This window comes from Oreochromis niloticus, linkage group LG6, assembly GCF_001858045.2.
Source record: "Oreochromis niloticus isolate F11D_XX linkage group LG6, O_niloticus_UMD_NMBU, whole genome shotgun sequence".
Taxonomy (NCBI): domain Eukaryota; kingdom Metazoa; phylum Chordata; class Actinopteri; order Cichliformes; family Cichlidae; genus Oreochromis; species Oreochromis niloticus.
The window spans coordinates 10,676,779-10,700,548 of NC_031971.2; the positions used below are offsets into that span (position 1 = coordinate 10,676,779).

At 39.9% G+C, this 23,770-nt stretch overlaps 1 protein-coding gene and 1 long non-coding RNA gene across 2 annotated transcripts; one reads left to right on the plus strand and one right to left on the minus strand.

Annotated features, from left to right (window-relative positions):
- Positions 1-1,825: 1,825 nt before the first annotated feature.
- On the plus strand, positions 1,826-19,656 carry LOC100693650 (lysophosphatidic acid receptor 2). Its single transcript, XM_005461666.4, has 5 exons — positions 1,826-2,259; positions 10,156-10,616; positions 11,052-11,546; positions 13,904-14,163; positions 18,024-19,656. The coding sequence occupies exons 2-5, from the start codon at positions 10,370-10,372 to the stop codon at positions 18,117-18,119; spliced, it is 1,098 nt and encodes a 365-aa protein (XP_005461723.1). The 5' UTR covers positions 1,826-2,259; positions 10,156-10,369; the 3' UTR covers positions 18,120-19,656.
- On the minus strand, positions 19,399-23,700 carry LOC100693915 (uncharacterized). The gene is made up of 2 exons (XR_267454.4): positions 21,929-23,700; positions 19,399-20,217 (listed from the first exon to the last, which is right to left on the minus strand). It is a non-coding gene; the product is annotated as an uncharacterized LOC100693915 (long non-coding RNA).
- Positions 23,701-23,770: the final 70 nt, after the last annotated feature.

The following is a 23,770-nucleotide window of genomic DNA, read 5'->3' on the forward strand; positions in this document are numbered from 1 at the left end:
ATAATACTAATGCTAATGCTAATAAACCGCAGCCTACACACACGCCACATTTTCTTGAGAAAAATGTCTGTTTGTTTCAGTTTCTCTCAAGCATAGTACAGTACACATAGTGTTAAACTAGTTGATTATAAGTCAAACAGTAAATAACATTTTGAGCTTGGACCCTTATTTGTAAGTTACAGTGAAATAATCGTCTCTTTATCAGAGGAAGTCTTAACACCCACGTGGCTCACATTGTCAGTTCGGGGAACATTTTTTTTCTCTGCCTATCACTATCTTTAGTTCACTGCTAGTTTCCACTTAAACCTGACATATTGACATGAATACAAAAATAATTTTTCTGTGGTACAGCTCGGACCCAGAGCCCACTTCTTCAAATAATCATGATCAAATTAAACTGTCAGACACTGAACACACTGCCTTTGCTATCACCACTATCACCACACTATCACCACTGAATGTATATTGCACTTCTCGGGTGATTTGTGCTGACACCTCAGCAGGAACTGCTCAAACTGATTAAACCCTTAAAAGTGGGACACTAAAGTGGACTAAATTCTACATACTCTTAAACTAAAATCTTCATTAAAAAAAACTCAAATATTTACAGGTGATATGAAAGTAGAATAGGAGCCTTCAGCGTTCGGGTCCTTCTTCTGTGGAACCTTGAGGTTACTGCTGTTGTGATTTGGTGCTATATAATAAAGCTGAATTGAACTGAACTGAAAAATTGGAACCAGGGGCCAGTTTGAATTTGGGAGTCAGATAACCTCTCTAATTTTTAGAGTAGGCTTAAAACTTTATTTTTGATAAAGTTTACACTTTATCTGGATTGTGTGACCCTGAACCCTCCACCCTAGTTATGCAGCAACAGGGCTAGGCTGCTAACCACTGAGTGTTTCACTCACCTCTTTTCACTCTCTATGTGTTTATACACCACTCTGCGTGTAATCATTGGTTATTATTAATCTCTGGCTCTCTTTCACAGTGTGCATTTTGTCCTGTTAGAACAAATAAAATAAAACTGAATGGAAACTGATCAACAAAGTAATTGAGGATGATCAAAAATAATAAACTAACCCCCAAAGAAGAAAGCTTGAGTTCCTCTGATTTTCTATCTTGGTTACCTAGGGCAAAGATTGATTGAGGTTTACACAGCTTTAATTACTTTGAGCATTTATTACAACAATACATCAGATGTGACAGACATGTCCACCCTAAAGCTCACTCCACTCCACGTGATCATTTACAGTTCACCTGCTACTTTAGTTTATATCAGGGGTGTCAAACATAAGGCACAGGTGCCAGAATCAGCTCAGCAGAGACTACAAGAGCAGAGACTAAGCGCCTTGAGGCGACTGTTGTTGTGATTTGGTGCTATATAAATAAAATTGAATTGAACTGAATTGAATGTGGTCCACTGAAAAGCTTTTATTATTATCATTATTATTATTAATGTGAAAGAGGGCATAGAATTTGAACTCTTAACTGTTTCTGTCGTACGTTTCAGGGGGTTTTCTACTGATAAATAATGCCAGAAAAGTTTCTGAAAATGCTCTACTATAGAAAAAAAATATGAACATTATTATGAATACTAATAGTCTGGGCAAAGAGCTACCAGAACTTGTGTAATTTTACACACTGCAGTTGTTTTTCTTATATGAAGATATCTCGCTTATTATGATGTAAAATTAGCACGACATCCTTGGTTTTTATCAGCCGCCCGAGTAGTGTCCTTGCCCACTCTGTCAATCACTTTGACGCTCCGCTCTCATTGGCTGACATGCCCCACCGCCAGCCAAACAGGGGAGCCGGGGTGGATACCAAAAACGCGCAGGTTGGCAGAAGGAATGACCAAAGAGCTCCAAGCTGCTGCTTTAGTAAGAAGGAGCTGGAGCAAGAGAGGGAGCGGCTGCCGCGCCCTGTGTACGCCTCCTAAAACGAGTTACTGCGCACAGGTAACAACTGCTAAACCCACCGGAAGCGAGACAAAAGTTCGAGTAAAGGTGACGGAGAAGACCGAGCGCATTTAACTTTGTGGGACTCAAAAGTAAAGGGTGGACTGGAGCCTCGATAGAAACAGAAAAAAATATAATAGTTTCTTTTTTTCGGCCCTCTGTTGTTGTGGGGTTTTCCTTTTGTTTTCTCACTTTTGCTTGTGAGCCTTACAAGTCCGGGGAGGAGTTCTCAGGTGCGAAAACAAGCAGAGATTTAACCTGGATAACTATACCTGCTGGAGGCGTTCACAGACGACTAAAGGTGAGTTCAAACTCGTCTCCCGCTCCACATTCACATTTCTGCCCCTACTTCTGTCAGCGGAGGGCGACGAGTTTGAAATGCGCGCCCGGGGAGAAGAAATGTTCGTACGGTTTGCTTCATTGTTTCCTCCGTGCGGAGGTCGCGACTCCCGTGAGCGTGCGGAGGCATCCGAGCGGAAGGAGTCTGGAGCTCATTACCTTACAGAGAAGCAGCCATTCCTTTTTCTTTTCTTTCTTTTTTTTTCTTTTTAATGCAGCTAAGCAGTTTTGCCACGCTTACGACGATGGCAGTGTTAACTTTCTTCCAGAGTAAGACACACTTTCCCCCTCTGCCTTCTTTTTCCCGGATGTCTGCACAGCACACTGAATATATGCAAATAGAAAAGGGAAAAAAAACCCGCCACTCATCTTACACGCACATTTACAGCACAGGTGTCGCCTACAGGAAAACAGCCCTGCAATAAACTGCTCCAGGTCTGTGGACAAAGTGTTACAGCGTGTTCACTCAACTCTGTGTACATTTTGTTTAAATGCAGTTAATGAGGAGCTTTTCCAGTTCTCTTCTACTTAAATTCACAGGATTAAAAACAAAAGTTATTAATCATTCAGTCTAAGAACCACAAGCAACGGACTATTTTCTTCAATCAGCAGTTTGTCACAGAGTTAAAAGTTGAGTTTACGGCACGTTGTAAAAAGCGAAAGCAGGAAATCTGCATATGAAAAGCTTGAACATGCAGATTTTTTGTACGGGAAAAAAAAAATAAGTAGCCTAATGCCACTTGTGACAAGTCTTATTGTTGCTTCCACGCATTTTCTTTAGCTCAGTGTAGTTCACTTTAGGACCAGAGTATTGAGACAAAGTAAAATTGTGTCTGTGCCTCTTCTTCATAAACCACCATAAAGTTAACATCTCTGATCTGCTTATTGTCTGAACGTATCCATTGCTCAGTCGTACTCTCTAACAAGGTGCCAGAAAGCATTAAACCTCTTTTATTTTGCCTGTTTAGTTTGACTTTAAGTTATTTTGGAGGGAGGGCTGTTCAGATTATTCAATTCAGAGCTATAGAAAAAGCACTGATTTGCTTTTTTTTTTTTTTTTTTTTACTGAGTTCGAGCAGCTGTGTCAGCGTTCATGTCAAAGATGTAACAGGAAAAACCCTAATTTGTGAATGGTAAATGGACTGGTTATTGTTCATAGTCTATAGTGCTTTTCTACTCTGCTGGAGCACTCCAAGTGCTTTATCAGACCTGGCCTGTCAGCTGAGGTGTGAATTGACATGAAATGCTAATGATCACTCCATCAAAAGTGAAACTGGAGCATGTTTGACTTGAAGTCTCAAAAGTTTGTTTTTTTTTTTTTTAAAAACCCTGCAGTAAACACACAACGCCTCAAACTTATATATACGTTTTAAATTACATTCCTGACCCAGTCTCCAGGGTCCCTCATTTCACTATTTATGCATATCAGCAGTGCATGTCCTCAGCTTTTATTACTTGGGCTTTAAAAACAAACAAAAAAAAGATTACAGGAAATGCTAATTATGGGAATGAAGATTAAAGGAAAAACAAGGGTTTGTTGGGTTAAGTTTTGTTATTTTTTTAAGTTTTAAAAGCGAAACAAAATGACTGGATCAGTCGTATCGGTAGAAGCAAGCAGCTGTCTGTTCATGTGTCTGGGCGATCAAAGGCCTAAAGGTAATCTTCATACAGGTGACACATGGTGAGCGATGTCAATACTTCACAGTAGAAGAGATTGAGATAGGGTCTTGTGGAGAGTAGAGTTTTTACCTGGAATCAGAGGTCACAAACACAATCGACTGTGTCTGCCTACACCGCCGTATTGGTTTCAGCTATTATGTGTGTGTGGGTGCATGCATTTCCTAGTACTGTTTCCTATTCTAAAGAAAGGCTGGCTAAAGTCAATATGCTAAGACTTTTCCTTTAGGGAGAAGGAGAGCAACACTGAGGGGAGGAGGAAGAAAAGGCCTTGGGTGTGGCTCCCCTGGTAATGACCAGTTTCCATTCAAACCGGTGTTTACTGATCCCGTCGAGTCCTTTCACGCACAAACACAGACACACGATGCATGAAAACTCACAGGGTGCGTACATGCATGCAGTCTGGTAGAGCCACACAGGCTGGAAGAGTGCACGCACACACACACAAAAGGGTCAAGTTTAGAGGAATGCGCAAAAGTTTTAATTAGTCGTGCAGGAAATGCTGTAATTGAGTGTTAGCTGGTGGTGACAGTTGAGTTATCTTTGTTCTGATGCAAGCTGGTTTGTTGTCGTGCCCTTGTGCGTTCAGGTCACAAGTGTCAGTTGTAAACCCACTAAGACAACAGAAAACGTGTTGAGGAAAAACTGCTAAATGTATGTGTGAATGGAGGGGGAGGGGAAGGTATGAGACTGTAACCCACAACTTCCTAACATGAGCTTCTTTCTTTTTTTCACATGTCAAGTATTTGTTTAGCATATGCACGTATAAGTCTATTCTGTGCCTAACGAGCTTCGGTGTGATTTAGATTTCCAGTCTGTGTTCAGAACTGTAGCTGTAGCTGCTGTTATAGCTTAAGCTCGACTTAAAGTGAAACTTTTGGTCAGCTAGGTCTTTATTTAGCCTGTAATAATACTTTACTTTTGTAGTGTTTATCATTTTTATGTTTTTACATTCTTGAACACTTGGCCAGAAGTTTGACATAAAAGGACAAAAGTAGTCATGTGTGAATGAGTACCATTTCTGAGTATATAATTTAAAATATTAAAAAAACCCTCTTATGTATTCCCTGACCGGTTGCTAGAGGTTGCTGGCTAACACTAGGGACAAGAACCTTCTTGTGATTGCTTTGATCATTAGCTGATTGCAGTGTTCACCTTTAGTGAGTGGGTGTGGGACAAAACAGAAACTAGACTGTTCACCTTCAAGGTAAAAGTTTCCCCTTGTTGGTTTCAGGCCGGTAAGGGACGCATAATTTGCCGCCTTTATCCTGTTGAGGACCCTTTGGCGACTGGAGGAGCCTTTTATAGAATAACATCCTTCCCACTGGTGGAGGATCAGAGAGGTATGCTATCAAGCGAGTTTGAGTTAGTCAGCTATGTTGAACTTAAGGTCAGGTTTGTGTCATGAAAGTGACACTCTTTATCTGCCTAAATCAGCATGGTAATGCATACTCCTGAACAGGTTATGTTCAGAGTTTCAGTTTAAATTGACTGGAAGCGCCGCGCATTCACTCCTTATTTTATAGTTTAAATATAGATTCTCTGCTGGTGGAATACGTTTTATATGTGTGTGGTGTTAAGCCGTTAACATCACAAATTAAGCCCAGCTGTAAAGTTCCAAAAGTGGAAACTGTGCATCGTGTAGTCAATGGGATTTGCATCTAATTAGCTGGTGATGCAAAAAGTGTCTAAAAGTTTTTGTTCTTGACTCTGCTGCCAAGTCTGTCCAATGCTGCTGGAATTGTAGCTATTCAACCAAAGAAAACACCAGGAATATGTGTTGAATGAATAAATGAATTTCACTTTGAACAGCCGACCGCGCTAAAGCCATTATCACATGTCCGTTATTAGATTGCGGGATAGTAACACTTACTGTTTAAATGTATCCTGTATTATGTTTCAGTGCTCTAATGTGCAGTCGGCACCTTTGACAGAAAAAGCAGCACTGAACATGCACACTACAGTAAAAATACCTTTTTTAAAATGTTTATATTTTTAACAACTGTGAGTAATGTTTTGCAGCATTAATTTCCTGTCTTACAAGATATGACAGTGTTGCATTTTCCATTATATTTCACCATTTCTATTATCATAATTTTCTCATCATCATCTGGTAACTTTAAAAAAAAAATTTGAGCAGGCAGACAGTCTGAAGAGGAAAGCCCAGCTTATCAGATGAAGTTGATATCCGCTGTTGCATGTTATCTCCAACCAGGCTTTTAGACTTTGCTGAGACGGCTAACACTGTGTTGAACTAACTTCATTGTGTACCTGTCTACAACCTAAATCAGAGTTGCTGCAACAGATTTACTATTATTTCTCTATTTGTGTAGCAAGCTCTTATTAGCGCATTAGTTTGATATTTTGGGAAATGAAACAAAAAGTCTGGTCATTAAAGTGTCCCACATACCAAGAAAGGGTTAAAGCTTATTTTTACACTTTATGTCAAATGAGAGAACAAACTTCGTTGGTGAACATTAGCGATGTGCCTTTAGCTTCACTTTTACAGTACATAAGTTATATCAACTTAGTGGTATTTTTCTTAACAGCTACCCATTTCCCAAAGTGCAGAAAGTTTCCTTTTAAGCAGCTTTAACAAAAAAAAAAAAAGCTCTATATTTTTGTCTTCATGAATCCGATATTTACTCTTGCCAATGTGAGGCAGGCTCTACTCAGTAACTTCTCACTGACTAGTCATGTGCTTTGTTTGTCTCCTGTATGATGCTGGCCACATAGCAGCGTTTGTGTTGTGGCTAAAACGGTGCAGAAGATGCGACGAGCACTTCAGCTGTGACACATCCTGTGACAACAGCTGCTCTGAGGAGCTCAAGATGCATTTTGCATTTATGATTTGTGATTTTTGCCCTTTGATATGGAAAATACAGTTTCAAATTTACATGACTGTCAGCACTGCACAGTCCTGAAGGTGCCTTCTGAAATTAAGGTATGCAGTTGGGCACCGAATTATGACTTAAGAGCTCATCTTTCTTATTTATATTTTTGGCTTAATGCAGATGTAAACGTTTAGATGTGAATTGCAGTCTTATGTTGGCCTTATACGAACAGAGCTCGCCCATAAGGAGTGGACTCATCCACTTTCTTTCTTTCACATTCTTAAGAGGAATAACAGAATAGCATCCTTCACACCTTCCTCTTGCTTGCCAAAAATAATTTGATGTTGTTCGGTGAGATTCAGACACACATTGTCCATGCACACCACTGTTTCACTTTCACACAGGACTACTTTTAACCATTTGGATCCTACTGTGGTCTATCACCACAGTTGTTTTTTTGTTGTTGTTGTTTTTTTCCTTTATTTATTTATTTATTTATTTATTTATTTATTTATTTTTTAACTTCCTCATCTGTTTTACTTTGTTGCCTCAATCAAAATTCAAACCCTCTTTCCTGCAGTGGTCTCATCCATCACTTCATTTCCAACCCTGTGAAGTTTGTACTCCCGCTGCATTTCTCGCGTTTTTGATTTGGCATTTCTTTCCACACATCCTTGGTAGGAGAATGGGTCACTAAGGTTCCCTCCCTCAGTGTGTGTGTGTGTGTGGTGCATGTTTGGATTAAGATTGAGTTACATAGCTGGATTGTGTAATTGTGAGGTGTGTCTCTTCTGTAGGGAGCAGCTCTGCTGTTTCCATTGTTGGGAGAGGTGGAACTGACGGCACTGCGGTGTTGTCGTGCAGTGCTGCGTTTCACAGGAGAGTGGAGACTATGTGAGAGGTTGTGTTGCAGACTCAGCAATAAGAGCGCGCTGTGCAGCATGTGCAGGTTTACCCTAAATAGAGGATTAAAGTCAGTCGTTGGCTGCGTTTTGAGTGCGTGTCTTGAAGCAATTGTCGACTTTTGATCTGAACTGAGGTCATTTTCAGTTAGTCATTTAAAGCCTTTCCTGTTCCTGTTGTGACATGTCAGACTGTAAAGATAGGAGTTACTCATTCGTGGTATATGAATAGTGTTGCCTTTGTTACAAATCAGGGTTTTCTGGCTTGTATGGGGCACAGTTACCCACGATGTAAATTCTCTTGAAAATGTAGATCCATATTTCTGTTTTCTGCTAAAAAAAAAAAAAAAAACCCTAACTTTTTATTTGGGCTTCATACCTTAATCTTAAAGCTGAGCTGCTGGAGATGGCTCAGTAGATATAAATGCCTTGGATAAGTTGATTAATCAGATACTTAATGCAAAAAATGCCACTCTACACGTATTTCAACAATGCTGGTTAAATGTACATGTAGTCTGAGATGTTCTGAACCACTAAAACAAAGACACCTTTTGCTTTCAGCACTTACTTCAATAATATTGTAAAGTGATTTCAGTTCACAGTTGTTTTTGCAGCAGGACACTGAAACACTAGAGGACTGACAGGAGAGGTGCGGTTGGTACCCTGTTTACCCATAACTTACTTGGGGGCAAATGATGCATACTGCATTATCTGTGTTGGCTGGGTCAACTTTATTATCGCAGCTAAACACTGTTTCCAAACAGGAGCATCTTTCTAGGATTAGTAAATGAGCTCAGCTGCGTGTTCAAGCTGGAGAAACTGCCCTCTGGGTGTGCATGCTTTGTAGTGCATTGCAGTAAACCATGTCGGCATTTCTGCATTAGTTTAACAGGAAGAAGGGCCCCTGTATTTTTGATAGTATTGAAAGCCATAACATCAGGACATGTGTGTAGATACTGCCTTCAGTACATGGATTTTATGAAGGTTAGATGTTAGTGGCGTTAATAAAGTGGTAATTTCTGTTGGTGCAAAGTCAGCTTGATCTTGCTGCCCTACCTTTTTACTGTGAAAGAATATATTTGAATATGGTACAAAGCAGGATGTTTTCTTTTCTCACACTCAGGCTTAGCAGGGGTGTTTAGTTTATTTAGTTCATTTTAATGAATTATTTATTGATACCTTATAATTTCCATTCCATATTAGGTATCCATTTTGTTTGCCCACTATATACAAAAAGCTTTTCTGGTAATCCCCCCCCCCCCCCCCCCCCCCACACACACACACACACACCCACCCCTAGGGGGAAAATTTTTGCATGATAAAGATTCTTTATTTTTGTCACTATGTTCCAGCAATAGTCCAAATTTCTAGTCATGGTAAAAACACGCCTGTTTAAGTCTAAGACGTAATGCATTAGGACAAAATTAAAAGAATCTGGTTTAGCAAAATTATCCCAAGATCCGACAGCAATACTCAGAAATTATGAAGAAAACAAACAAAACCAAGCGTTACATCTGAGACCCTACAAGCCTCAGTTTAGGATGTTAAATGTTACAGTTCATGAAGGTATGCAGGTATGGCCTGTCTGGAATGGTTAGCAGCACAGTTTAACTTTGGTAAAGTGAATGAACCAAAACGTATGTAGAATGATGTCCTTTGGGCAGATGAGACCAAAGTAAAGCTGTTTGCCCATAATCTACAGCAAAAACCAAACGCATATTAGCTCAAACCATGGTGGTGGAGTCGTGTTAATTTTTACCAAAGGATGTGGGCACCTTGTAGTTCCTGAGTTGATCATGTTCTCATCCGTGTACCAAAGTATTCTAGAGTCAAATGCGAGGCCATATGACCGCCACCACTTGACCTAAACCGAGTGATGCAACAGCGCAATGATCCCAAGCACAGCCGGTAACTTTGGTTGGAAAAGGAAAAAAAAATCAAGGTGTTCCGACCTCAACCTGACGGGGACTTTAAGAGAGCATAAATGACTGCCAGCAAACTGCAATGAACGGAATGTAAAGAAATTCCTACACTGTGATGTGAGAGACTGATGAAGTAAAATAGCAAATGATTACTTCAAGTTATAAGTTCTACTTGGTTTTTCACACACTGCTTCTGCATTTTTGTTAATTTTGAGATTGCATGTTTAACTCAGGCGGTATTTAACTAATCTTAAGACCTGGTGAAGACTTGGTTATTTTATGTCATCTGAATATGGGTGTACTTCCTTTTTACCTTAATCTTGTCAAACTACATTATTTTAAATGTTTACTCTCTAAATATTGAACATTTTAAAAGTTAAGATTTGCTATGATATATCTAGGTTAGATATCATTAGTGGCTTTCATTATCAACAGTTTCTATAGTTTGTTAATTAACCCTCATCACTGATTTTGAACTGTTATGCATAATTTAATGTTTGCTCAAACATACTTTTTTCTCCAGAATGTAGATGTGAATCCAGTGCCCAGGCTTTCAGACTTCTGGATAACTCCAGTCCTCACCTGCTCAGCTAATGGCATGCCGATCTCCAAACCACCAAATGTGGCGAGTCTCAGTGGTGCCCTAGTCCTTCTGTTTTGCTCTGCGTCTGCAACACCACCCTGCTCTTTGTGATCGTCAACGTTTCTCTGATCCCGCACCCTGCTCACGCCTCAGGATGGGTAACATAACCGACACATGCCACGACAGTGAGAAAATCGATTTTTTCTACAACAACAGTGGAAAGCCCATCAACACAGAATGGAACAAGCGTGACTATGTGATTGTAACCCTGGGCATGATCGTTTGCTTCATTGTTATTTTTTCCAACTTTTTGGTCATAGCGGCCATTTTCAAAAACAGACGGTTTCACTTTCCCATCTACTACTTGTTGGGTAATATGGCTTTGGCAGACCTCTTTGCAGGTAACAATTCTTTTTTCTTTTTTCCTTTTTTTTCAATTATTTTTGTAACTTTATGAAATAACTTTTAAGTGCCCAGAAAACCCTTCACAAAGTGAAAGTAGTACAAAGTGAAGACATCCTCTCAGGTCATTCTTCTGTTGTTTTTATCAAAAATTCAGTGTCTTATGTGGTAGAAGTTTTTATGTGCAACTATGGGCTATCATGGATACAAGGAGGGTGGTTATACTAGAAAACCTAACATCTAACAAGACCACAGCTTTGAAATGCAAGTTTACTGTGGTGAAACTGGCCAGTGTCTCTGAGATCCTCATATTTCATGTAAAGACATTCCAAAGGTTGCCGTGGTCTGGGTAACAACGATAGACTCAGCACAGAATGTAACAGTGTAAACACTTTACCTCTGTTTAAAAGATCTCTTCACTTTCCTCCTCCTAGGTTTTGCTTATCTCCACATGATGTTTCATACTGGTCCCTGGACTATAAAGCTATCGCTGAGCCAGTGGTTTACTCGTCAGGGGTTGATAAATACCAGCCTGACAGCCTCCGTCCTCAACCTCCTCTTCGTGGCTGTGGAGCGCCACCAGACTATCTTCAACGTCCAGCTCCACAGCAGCATGAGCACCCGGCGTGTTTTCATAATCGTGCTGTTAATTTGGCTGGTGGCAATAATCATGGGCCTGGTTCCTCAAATGGGTTGGAACTGTACGTGCCATCTGAGCAAATGCTCCACCATGGCACCGCTGTACCACCGCAGCTTCCTGATATTCTGGGCGGTTCTTAACTTAATAACCTTCTCCATCATGTTGGCCGTATACACCCGGATCTTTCTCTATGTGAGGCACAAGGGCAGGCAGATGTCACAGCACACCTCAACGACGAGACAGAGAGAAACCATGATGAACTTGATGAAGACCGTCTCCATGATCCTGGGTAAGGGAGTGCACACAATACATATCAAGTCAAATAGTTATGTTTAAAACAGAATATTGCTAGTATTGATTGTGGGGAAGCTTTAAGCAATGTTATTAAGACACAGCAGCTTTTTGTATGCAAGCTTTCTGCTATTCTGCACGCATGCATGTATGTATGGTGAAAGTTAGTGAATTGCTTTGTGTCCTGAACTGCATCCAGCACACAAACAACCGAATTAAACTGCCAACACAATTTTGGCTCTTTAATTAGCATCTGCACAGACAGCATGCTAACATGAAGCTTTTCAAGAACCCAAAGTGATGATAAAGCTCAGTGAATTCCAATGACCTGTTCACTGCTTTTGAACAGGTAACAAAAGCAGTGATGAGCAGTCGGGCTGCATCCTCCATTTCTACCTGTTCATGTTTCTACAGTAGAATCACCGTGGAGATCACTTTGGAATATCTTTGAACTGGTTTTCAGTTTTTCATTGTGTTACTAATTTTGTGTAAACTCTAAAAGAAAGATCTTACATGTGTCCTCACTAGGACAGGGATCTGTGTTAGCATGTTGGACTGCAGCCTAAGGTTTATATTGTTAACGGGCATTTATGAGACAGTGCGTTATGGACTAACAAGAAAATAATGTAACAAGTATTGTTATAGACTACTTTCTCTGGCAAGCAATTACTGTAAAAAAAAATATATATATATATATATATATACACACACACACACACACACACACACACACACACACACACACACACACACACACACACACACACACACACACACACACACACACACACAAAATATGAAATGAAGGTGACTGTTGTTGAGATTTGGCACTATATAAATACATTTTAATTGAATTACTTCTGAGAAAATAACATGTAACATATTACTGTTTGTGTGTGTCCCGAACTTTGGTTGTGAAGGACTCTGGTTGAATATTCTAAGAACTTTGCAAACGATGCTAATTCAAATCCTGCGTATTATAAATCTCTGTGTGCAAGGGACGAGGCTGAAAACCAATGAACTGTACATGAGTTCAGTTCGCTTTCACGCTCAACTGTCAACACTCAACACAGATACTTGAAGTAGCAACTTGAAGGGAGCGCTCCAATCTTTTCTGGACTTGAACCTCGGCCTCATCCTCAGGTGTCGGTTCTCACGCTGATCACTTCGCAATCAGCTGCAAACTATCACAGTGCAAGCTGGAGGTCACCACCTAATGACTCCAACAGAACCACATCATCTGTGAAGAGCACCGATGAGATCCTGAGACAAGCCTCTAACTATGGCTGTGCTTGGAAATTCTATCCGTAAAAACAATGAACACAATCGATGACGAAGGGCAGTTCTGTCAGTTACACCAATGCCCACCAGGAGTGGTCCCAATAAATGATTGCAATGCAAACCACTGCGATCTACTGAAAGTTTACTTCTGCTTCTTTCTGTGCAGAGGATAGGGCTTCCAGAGAAAACGTTTATCTTGATCTTCTCACACAGCCAGCCTCCGCGGCCCGTGCAGGCTCGTCTCTTTGCTTGTTTGTTCTCATTAAAATGGGCTTTACACACACATTAACTCTGCTCTCTTCCTCCCACTGATTCCTCTTGTTTTCTAAACTAGTTTTGCTCCTCTGTCTCTTTCTAGATCACTCTCTCATTCGAGAGAGTGATTTTGAACTTTCGATTAAATTCCTCAAAATTTAAACCCCCCAAAAAACACAAATGTTTCTCCTGTCGCTCAGCAGCCAGGTTTCAGTTGCTCTGGCATGTAAGGAAGTTGAAGAAAACCTTGAGCATGTCCTGACAGGGAGCTGCATAGTTTCGTTACCATGACAGAAAACTGTTTCATTTCTGCCTGCATGTCACTGCTGACAGTATGAACTTGAAACCCCTGTACCTGCGAGCAACATGATCATGACAGTGAGGACATTTCCTCATTTTTACGTCCTGCGATTACAATGTGAGGGCTAGTATTCAGGTGAGTCAAAGTTAGGGTTATGGTTCTGAGAGAAGCATAAAGCACTTTGAACCCGAGTGTCTGCTCTGACAGCTGGTAGTTTTCCATATATTAGTGCTGAACAGGCTACAAAATTGTGCAAATGGTGAATTGCTGCGCTGCCTAATCAATAACCCGATAATGGAATTTGATGAAACCAAATCCGTGTGTGTGTGTGTGTTGTGGAGTGCATTGTCTACAAAAGAATTTCCCTTTCCCTGATCTTCTTCCCCCTACACCTTTAAATTATTTACAACTGTTCATTTTTTTCCTTTTAGTAATTTCTCTTTAATCTGTTACTTTGTTGATTTCCCATATTATTATTTTTCCATTGACCCTCCCTTTCCTCTCCCCTGACTCTGTAGGCTGCTTTGTGGTCTGCTGGACGCCCGCACTGGTCGTGCTGCTGCTTGATGGTCTGAACTATGACAAGAGTTTGGTGCTAGGCCTCGAGAAATACTGCTTGGTGCTGGCAGAGTGCAACTCCTTCGTCAACCCCATCATCTACTGCTTCAGGGACCAAGACATGAGGAGGACCTTCAAGGAGATCCTGTGCTGCAACTGGTCTCAGAGCCACAAGAACAGAGGCTTCTCTGAAGTTAAATTTCACACCGTGGAGCAAGAGGTACTGTCCGAGAGCAATGGAATCGATGACAGCAATCACAATCAAAACAAGCACATGCTCTAAGGACTGTTTATGATTTTAAACCACTTGGTATCACGCTGACTGTAGTCAGATGATCTGTCCATCTAAATATTTTGAGAGATATGTGCGACAGCAGCGTAGCTGAATGTGGCTTGTTGTGGGGTTGTTTTGTTTTTGTTTTTGTTTTTATTTTTGTTTTTAATCTCTCTCTCTCTATTTATCTACATATCCATATATATAGATATAGAGACAGAGATAGATATATTTGTTGTTTAATTGTCTGAATGTCATACCTGCAAACAGTCCAATTTGTCCCAGATTTTCAGTCTGTATACACACAGTTTACACACTGCATCCATCTTTCCATCCATCTGTCAGTGAGACCTGGCAAAATCAGGGCGCGCAGACGCAGCTAGTCTTTGCACAGGCAAAGAGTTAGGTGTCCGATGTTTTTGTTCGTTTTTATTCTTGTTATCATTTTAACATTTCAATTTTTCTTACTGCAATACCTGAAAAGACTCCTGAATTATAAGTAAAATGTTGCAGAACCTCTCAGCATCTCCCCAAGTTAAATTGAACAACAGGTGAAAAGCAGTTTCATCAGAGCGAGCCGCATAAAATTTCCTCGGAGCGCGCAGGGACAGTCTGTAAAGCACTTTCAAAATGCAGATTCACACATTACTGTCTCCACTCAGGTATATTGAGAACTTGGCTTGCGGAGAGAGAATTTTTTTTTTTATTATTGTTATTATTGTTGTTGTTGTTTTTGTGGCTTACTTTTTCATTTATTTTTATTTTTTGGATGCATATTTTTGGGAAGTTTTTTTTTTTTTTTTTTTTTTTGGAAAAAACACGCATCTTCACTGTAATACTCACTTCCCCAGTCAAAGCCTTTGTGCTTCTTCTTTCTTTTTTTTTATTCAGCTGAGAGCTCGTCTGTGGTTGTATTATTTGAAAATTGTATTAGTCTTGTTAAAAAAAAAAAGATGTGCTTTTTGCTTTTCTTTTGCGCTGCAGTATCACTGTGTTGACTGGTCCAAGAGATGGTTTAGTTCATGGCGATTGGTGATGTCACAGCATTTATTGAAGCATAAACAAACACTGCGCTTGCTGAAAATTGTTAAGTAGAATTTCTTTAATAAGGATGTGTGAAAAAACGCATGCAGAGAAAACCTCCAACAGAGGTCCAAAACACAGAACTCATTCAACACAGTGACTGTGTGAAATGACCCATAACTTGAACTTTGATATTATACAGTGGTGTTTTTTTTTTTTTTTGTTTGTTTGTTTTTTTTCCTCTTTGTTTTGTTTTTAAACTATGATCTCTTGGTTGTGTGCTTCCTTCTTTCAGTTCTTCTTTCTCATACTTTAATCCTGTCGCTAAATTCTCTGTATGGATTTGTGCCACACTGTGGTGTCAGTCATTAATGTGGGAACTGGTAAGGCAAATGGACTTCTGTTTAACCTTAGTTTCTGTTCAGCTCACAGCTGCAGACTCGTCACCATCATTCAGAAATGTATCACCCACTTTTTTTGTGTGTGGGTACTGCACCTGGCCAAATCAGACTAAACTTTGCATTAACTTTTAGTTTCACCATGTCAAATGCAAGCTGACTTTTTAAGCATGTTTTCAGATTTAATACCAAAGTTTAGCAATCTGAAAACATCTAAACCCATGCTTGAATGTGCACTGCACATGCGGGAAAGTGCACACTGCTTTGCCGGCTGCTGTTGGTGGAGGTGGTCAAGAGTTGACGAGTGGGTGGAAGCTGGGAAGAAAGAGGCACACGGCCAAAGAGCGATGAAAGTGTTGGAATCTGAGCTAAAGACAGAAACAACAGGGCTGCAAAAATGTTATGTTGCCAGTTACTGTATTAGTTTGTTCACTGTTCAGTTTACTCTCCAAAATGTTGTAAAAACTAAAGATTTACCTAAATAACTGCACGGTGCTGTAGGTAGTTTTTCTGTGTAAACAAAAAAATACAAACATTTCAAACATAATTCGCAGATTGACACTTAAAGTATTACCTAAATATCGGTGTAGTAGATATTCTCAGTCAGTCTCAGTTTGTGCTAATTAACTGCCACCAGTGACTGTATATGCTTTCTCGTGGGTCAGTAGTGCTAAAATAAGGGTCTTTGACTGGATGTCTTATAGGAGCGCCTAAAACTATGTTAATAAATGCTGATCGTGCTGAAATTCTGACTCAACATCTGTTAAACATAGAAACTAAATTGGAAAAAAATAAAGAAAAATAAAAGACGCAAACATGTATTCTGATAGATTTTAAGTTAAGATGATTTTAGACAGACTTTCAGGCTATTGGTGCATTAACTGCACAGCAAGTCATGCTATTTGTTTAAGCATTTTTATGGAATAATCTAAATCCGCCAGCACAACTCCTCTCATTCAGATTGCTGATTTGCCATCGTTATTGTTTAAGCTCTGTATATATAATTTGGCTTAAAATTACAGTTTGAACCTTCAGTCTGTCTTAACCTGTTCAAAATTTGGTTGCAAGTAGCGCTAGGTGTGGAAGCTACAAAATATGGATGTGCAAAACATCTGTGTTCACTGTGTCCCATCATTCATGCAGAATAAAGGCCACAAATTTAATTCCATGCATATGCGCCTTTTATCCAGCTAAGGCGTCAGACTTCTTAACAGAAGATCAAGGAGCGACCTTCACAGAGCTCTTCAAAATCCCATTCACCTAGGTCTTTATGGCCTCACTGCCTTGTGCTATAAACAGATTTGGAAATTACCCAAATGCCTGGAATTATCCTGTTGCCTGATGCAACTATTACTCTAGTTTATGCTGACCGTCACATTTCTGTGTCCTGTGTGCACTTCATTAATCCATGCTAATTTGTAGGCTGTGTACACTCATGTTGTGCAGTGTTTAAACCACTCCAGATGTGTGCTGGTGGTTAGCGGGTCATGCTTCTTGCCACATTTCCTCTGACTTGTTACTCTGGCATGTATGTTCAAAGAATACGTTCTCGGTACAGAGGAAGTGCTGCAAAGAGTGTGTTATCTTGTTAGTGTGCACAGTGAGCAATGATGCACAGAAACATTGTTTCTTTTTCTTTTTTCTTTTTTGTTGTTGCGGGGTCATAAAGATCAAAGAGGCATTTAGGCAACTGAAAGGAAGTTGCATCATTTATGGAGAACATTACCTGTAAGCATTGCTGATTATTACAAGAAACTCTCAAAGAGCACAGCATTGTGTCTGTTTATACATAGATATCTCTATCTATATCTATATATAGATATATCTATATCCCAGTTATACCTCTTGTCATTTAGATTTTAATTAAATCAAAGTGTTAACACCGATTGTTATATTATAGGTGTACTTTTTGGTATTGTTCTAGCGATTCAGGACATTTTTACATGATTTTTTTTTTTGGGGGGGGGGGGGGGATTTTGTTTCGTTCTTTAAATTTTGTACATTGCTACGACTAATAAGAATAAATGCACCATCTGTGTACATCTGCAACTTGTTTGGTCGTGTGTCTGCTGCTTTGCGGTAACTGCTGAAATTTGCAATTTAGAATCACGGCAGGTCGTGTGGAAACGCTCCTTCGGGTATGAACATGAAATTCATCCATTTTTCTAACCGCTTGTTGTTAATGTTTTTTTGCTAGTTTGCATATGACTAACCCACCCACCTCCCCCCTCTCTTTTTCACATTGTCCCTGTTGCACCTAATCCTTATCCCTTATCATCGTCGTCATTATTATGTTGTTTATTTTTAAACCTTTCACCCTCCTGATTCTTCTAGCTCATTTCCAATTCTTGTCTCACACTCTTGTTTCTCCACCTTTGTCTCTAGAACGGTAAGTCTCGTATCCCCAAGGCGATAGAGAGGAGCAACGGGACGCCTCTCATCCATGCCAGCTCAGAGGACATCCCAGAAAGGTCTGATTAACTGAGACCAGCTTAGAAATTTCAAGGCACGTACACATACAGCTGACAAGTGAACGGATCTTTACATGTACACAAAAATAAGCCTTGAGCTGGTTCTTCAAGGATTATATAGACTCTTTAAGGATTTTACCTCTGCTGTGAGTGGACACTGGTTTACTGGGTCTGCAGCTACTGGGAGAAGTGATACTATCTTTGGCTGAAAGCTGCATAACAGCAGCTTGATCTTCTCATTTAAAGACAAGCCCGCCATCAACACCTCCTGCTGCACACAGACGCGTACGCATTGTTGGGGTCACTTGGACAACATGGGAGACACGTGAGAGTTTCCTGTTGAGACACGAGTGACTGACCAATGTGTTTTTTTTTTTTTTGTTTTGTTTTGTTTTTTTTCCCCCTCAGTGACTACGCTGATGGACGAGCAACGCCTAAAAAAGCTGCACAGCAGATCCGTGGAACAAATGAGTGAAAATGTGCAGTCATAAAGAATACGCTCTGAGCTTAATCTGATCCAAGTTGTTACCACTAGTGCAGTAATTGCATGACCCAAAAGGTTTTTGTGATATGTAGCCTGGCCACACCTGTGTGTGTGTGTGTGTGTGTGTGCGTGTGTGCGTGGTGAATAAAATAAGAGAAACACCCCACTTTTATAGTGTGGATTGATAAAAAGTAAACAGTAAAGTCTTAAAGGATGGATTTTATTGGCTGTTTTATTGGACTGTGTTACTTTGAGTAAAGAGTCAGCTTATGTGTATTCAGATATAGTTTCAGACAGAGGCCCATTGGCTGCTCTAAGGGCATTAATAAGTGATTTATTAACTTTAAAGTTATAGATTAATCAGGTTTGACATTTTAAACTAGTTCAAATGATTTTAGGGGGTTTCTTATACTTTTCGTCCAATCAGCAGCATCTCTTTTCACATTTGTGGATGGTGTACGTGTCACAAATGTGTTACAGATTATTTTGTTTTTAAATCCCTCAAGGTAGCATGTCTGTTATGACGCACAATTTTCTTTTTCTTTTACTCGTCAAAATGAGGACAGTGGCTTGCAAATCTGTGGCCAGTGAAAAATGTGGTTACAAATGTTGCTTTTCTTTTTAACGTACAGCCAGTGTGATATGAGAATGAGATATAAGTTGTTGTTGTTTTTAATTGCTGCCTGTTTGCATAATGTATATTGTCTCTGCTCAGTGGAAACAATGTTCAATTGTACAATGTTTGTCATAGAAATATACAACTTAAACTTGCAATGACATTGTAATGGTTGATATTGTAACAGTATTCAGTAAAACTGCAGTTAGTAGCAATTTGGAGGAGGGAGGGGGAAATGAAGCTCAACATTTGTCAGTAGGATGATAATCCACACACGTTTTTATTGCTGAGTAAAGTGTGAATAAAGCTTTTGAGTAAAATATTGCAGCGGATTAATATTGACATTGGGGGAAGCTGACATGTTTAAAAGAAGAAGCGTTCGTGGCTGTAACACTGTTGCCGTTATAATCTGCTCTCTGAGTGACGTCATTAAAAACGTGTATCTTCCTGACTGTCCTGTGGCCTGTTTACAGAGTTGTCACATCTTCCTGTCAGATTCGAGGTGGTTGTTATCTGTTTGCAGCTGGATGAATGGATCTTATGATCACACTGAGTTTCTTTTTAGGCACCTTTGTGTCGCTTGTTGGGTCATTTGCCTTATTTTCCTCAGCAAGAGGAACAGTGTCTGTCTGACTGATAATGTCTTTCTTCTCATCCTTGGAAAGTTTCTTTTTTATTTGCTCTCCTACTCTTTCCAGCCCCCCTTTGTCCTTCTCCTTCCTTCCCGGTGAATCAGTTTGACTCGTCTCTTTTTTTGTGTTATCCACAGAGAGTCTTTTCAGCAATGTCGGCACTTTCTTGTTTGCTATCAGTGACGGTTTCTTCTTGGAATGCTTGTCCTTCCTCGACTTTTTCACACTCAGTTTTTCCAGCGACAGAGCGTTCTTCTTGCGTTTCTTATGAGGCAGCACCCTCTTCAGTTGACTCCAGGTCTTTTTCAGAGGAGATTTCTTCTTCTTCTTTGGCCAAAAAAGGGCTCTCTTTGAGGTGGAGCCACCCATTGCTGACCTGCAGGAAGAAGTAAAATGTGATCAGCACAAACACAAGTTTAACACAGTTATACCTCATACATCATACCTTTATAAAAAAAAAATAATAATAATAATTGAAAGCTAGATTTTAAGATTGTTTAAATAAAAACTCCTATGTCTTGATGCATGCTCAATCATCCAGGTAAGAATGTGTAACTATATTTGGAGTTTTTAGATGACCAAAATTTGAAAACTGAAAATATCAACAGGGCCATGAGGAGAAATAAACTGAGATCATGTAAATCCAAGCTGATGGTCGTTAAATGTATTTCAGTGCTAGGTCTTAGAAAAATGTTATATTTTAACTACTCATCTGGTTAATTTAATTAAATTAATGAGTTTAGTTCTCAGTCAAGGAGCAAATGAATTAATGATGATCTAAAGTAAAGATCCCCAACAAGGCTCAACATCCTGTAGTGGACCCCGTGCTCACTGCCCAGCACTACGTTTCACAGATGAGAGCGGTTCAATCTGAACGCATGCGACTGACGTGAAAGAATCTGGAGAAGTCGTGGTGAATGTTATGCTGCCTGTAGCGTTGCTTAGGATGACCGGTTTCGTGGTGGGTCAGCGATTGCCTATGGATTCATATCCATAGAGGGACACAAGGAGCTCTACAGGCTACGCAACAACACCCTGACTGCCATTAGGTATCAGGATGAAATTCTTGGACACACTGTCAAACCTTACACTGGTACGGTGGGTTCTGGGTTCCTCCTGGTGCATGACAGTAGGCTACCTGACCTCATGTGGTGAGAGTATGTGGACATTTCTTTGAGGATGAAGGAATAGCCTCAGTCGATATACTTGCCTGACCTAAATCCAATAGAACACCTCTGGGACATTATGTTTGAGTCCATCCGACACTGCCAGGTTGAACCTCAGACTGTCCAGGAGCTGAGTGATGCCCTGGTCGAGCTGTGGGAGCATCTGTTGTCTCATTGGGAACATGCGCACAAGCATGTGAGGGCCAAACAAATTTCTGAGCCTGCATCATTTTTTCACTTTGATTTTCAGTATCTTTAAATTCAGCCCTCTGTAGGTTCTCTTCATTCATAACACATGTCCATATCAGTATAGATATCCTGAAGCTTTTTTTTTTTAAAAAAACCCCAAAAATCAATGGAGATTTAATGTGTTTTAAAAGTGTTCCTTTAATTTTTTGAGCAGTGTAAATATAGATAGGTATTTATTTATGTGTGTGTAGACATACAGAAATATAGTGCGTTTTAAATTTCTAGTTTGGTGATTCACATGAATGTATATACATATACACACAATTATCTGGGCAAAAATAGATGCAGTGTAATGGTCACACCAGAAACCACACAGTGAAGATGTGGTGCTAACTCTTTCCTGTAACATTTACTTAGTTTAAGGTTTCACTCAAAATGCATTTAGACTTCATTTGCAATAGTATTACTATTCAAAATAATTCAAACTAATATTTTTAAGTGATGAGCATGTCACTCTGGACCATCAGCTCAGTCTCTACTATTTGCAACAATAACTGTAATATATGATAAGTAGCTTTGATAGTATAAGTACAATACCAAAAGTGATCAAATCTGACAACTCTTATATTTCAAAAGGTAAAAGAAGTATAACAAAAACAAGTTCCTGTTCATACTATTTTATCTGATGCGAAAACCTCCAAGCAGAAAGCCAGAGTAATGAAGTCTACGTACCGCGAGTGCTCTCCACAGTCAGACTGAGCAAATGTTTCAGTTGACGTTCCGTGTCGTCTGTGCCGAGCTTAAACCCGAGACTGCTAATAATGAACATTTACACAACACATACCCTTATGGAAAGTCTCTTAAGAATCCACATCAGATAACACCACTGTCCTCCTGACTCTGTGGCAAAGACTCGGCTTTTTTCCATGTGATCATGCATCAAACACAGACAGAAAAACCTGGAAGAACCAACCTGTTCTGTGACATTCTCCAGTGCTGACTCTGTTTGTGTTTCTGCTGTGTCAAAGAGGCATGTCTGCCTCTTAAAAAGCCATAATGGACACTTATGACGTGTATTTTTGCTGATTACAGTTTTGCACTGTTGGTACACAGTTGGTCCATTTATAAGAACTGAAAACAAAACATTTAACCAGAGTGCCCTCTGGATCACTGTTGAACTTTGTGAATTTCTGTTTGGGTTTTTTTCTTTTTGCATTAACTTCAACAACAACTGAGCACAGTGTCAAGCACCGCCTCACCCACAGTCATTTGTCACAGAAGGTTTGAACTGAAATGAAACTGAAGCTCGCTGATCCAGAAGATAAATCACTCACATTCTCACTCTCTCTTGTTCGGCTCCGTCTTTATCCTCTCTGCTCAGAAATCTCAGAGTCACTCAGTTTCATTTTAACAAGATTTCTGATGCAGTTTGCAGGTTTCTGGGCATGATGTTTGCTCACACGAGATCCAGTTCCTGCAGTTTCTTACACAGTGCAAAAGTTTTCTAAAACATTCGAGCTTAACCTGTTTTCTTTCGTTTCCTGAATGCCGCAAGAGAAATGCTTCCATGAAATGAAGATTCTTTGGGGTTTTGTGTGTTAAGACTTAAGATGTGCTGCAGCTTGGCTTTTTAGCAGCACGTTGCTGATGTTTTGATTGTCAGGGTGGTTTCCTGTTTCCTGAGTTTGTAACATGTATCACTGGTTATATTCACTAGCATGCTTTGGTTGTCCAAATTCATTTAGTGCAGTTTCAGCACTGAATGAATTTCAACACTGTTCTTCTGTCTGCAGGCAGCTGTTTCATAATTTGTGGTCATGCAAACCTTCAACCTTCAAGGGCCCAACCAGATAAGAGCGTCAGACTGTGGCTTTTACATTAACCCTAGCGGTTAACTACCACATGGAAAAAAACCCTATCAATAACAAGACTCTGTAAGGGTCTCAGGGAGACGAATCTAATAGAAATGTAATGTTTTTCAGTGAAATTCTTTGTGGTTTGGCAAACTTGAAAACTACAGAATCAATATTTAGGAATCAGTGGCCAAGAGCGTTTCCAGCTAAAACGGATCTCTTCAGACAGAGCTTATGTCAGGTCTAGCCCCTCGGTTCAGAGGTTCACACATCACCTCTTCATAAGTGGCAGAGAATTCATTCACAACTATATTTACACTGATTAAAAGGCAGGATGTGGGCGAGATGACGTTAGAACTCTATTAGTACTACTATGGATGGCTATACTAGTATCAGCAATATGAGACCTTTTGGGAGTTTTTTTCAGAGTGCTTCAGTTTGCTTTTATCATAAAATCTTTTGTTTGTTTCTGTAGTTTGTTTCGGTTTGTTTCGGTAGGCTACAGTAAAGCTACCCATTTGTGTGACGCTTGGGCAAAATTTGCAAGAATTTAACGCAGACTTTTTTCACTTTCTCATTGAAGTTACTGCGTTAGAATACGGTGTGAAAATGAATGCGAATAAGGCTGTAACACGACATAATGTGGAACAAACGAAGCGCTCTGAATACTTTCCAGATGCAGTGAGTGATCGTGTTGATGCCTTGCTCAAGGGCGCCGCCG

Bases quoted from the DNA above. Each gene is read 5' to 3' on its own strand.
- LOC100693650 (XM_005461666.4), top strand. From the start codon at position 10,370: ATGGGTAACATAACCGACACATGCCACGACAGTGAGAAAATCGATTTT. The intron at 10,617-11,051 runs GTAACAATTCTT...TCCTCCTCCTAG, and splicing joins TTTGGCAGACCTCTTTGCAG to GTTTTGCTTATCTCCACATG. The intron at 11,547-13,903 runs GTAAGGGAGTGC...CTGACTCTGTAG, and splicing joins GACCGTCTCCATGATCCTGG to GCTGCTTTGTGGTCTGCTGG.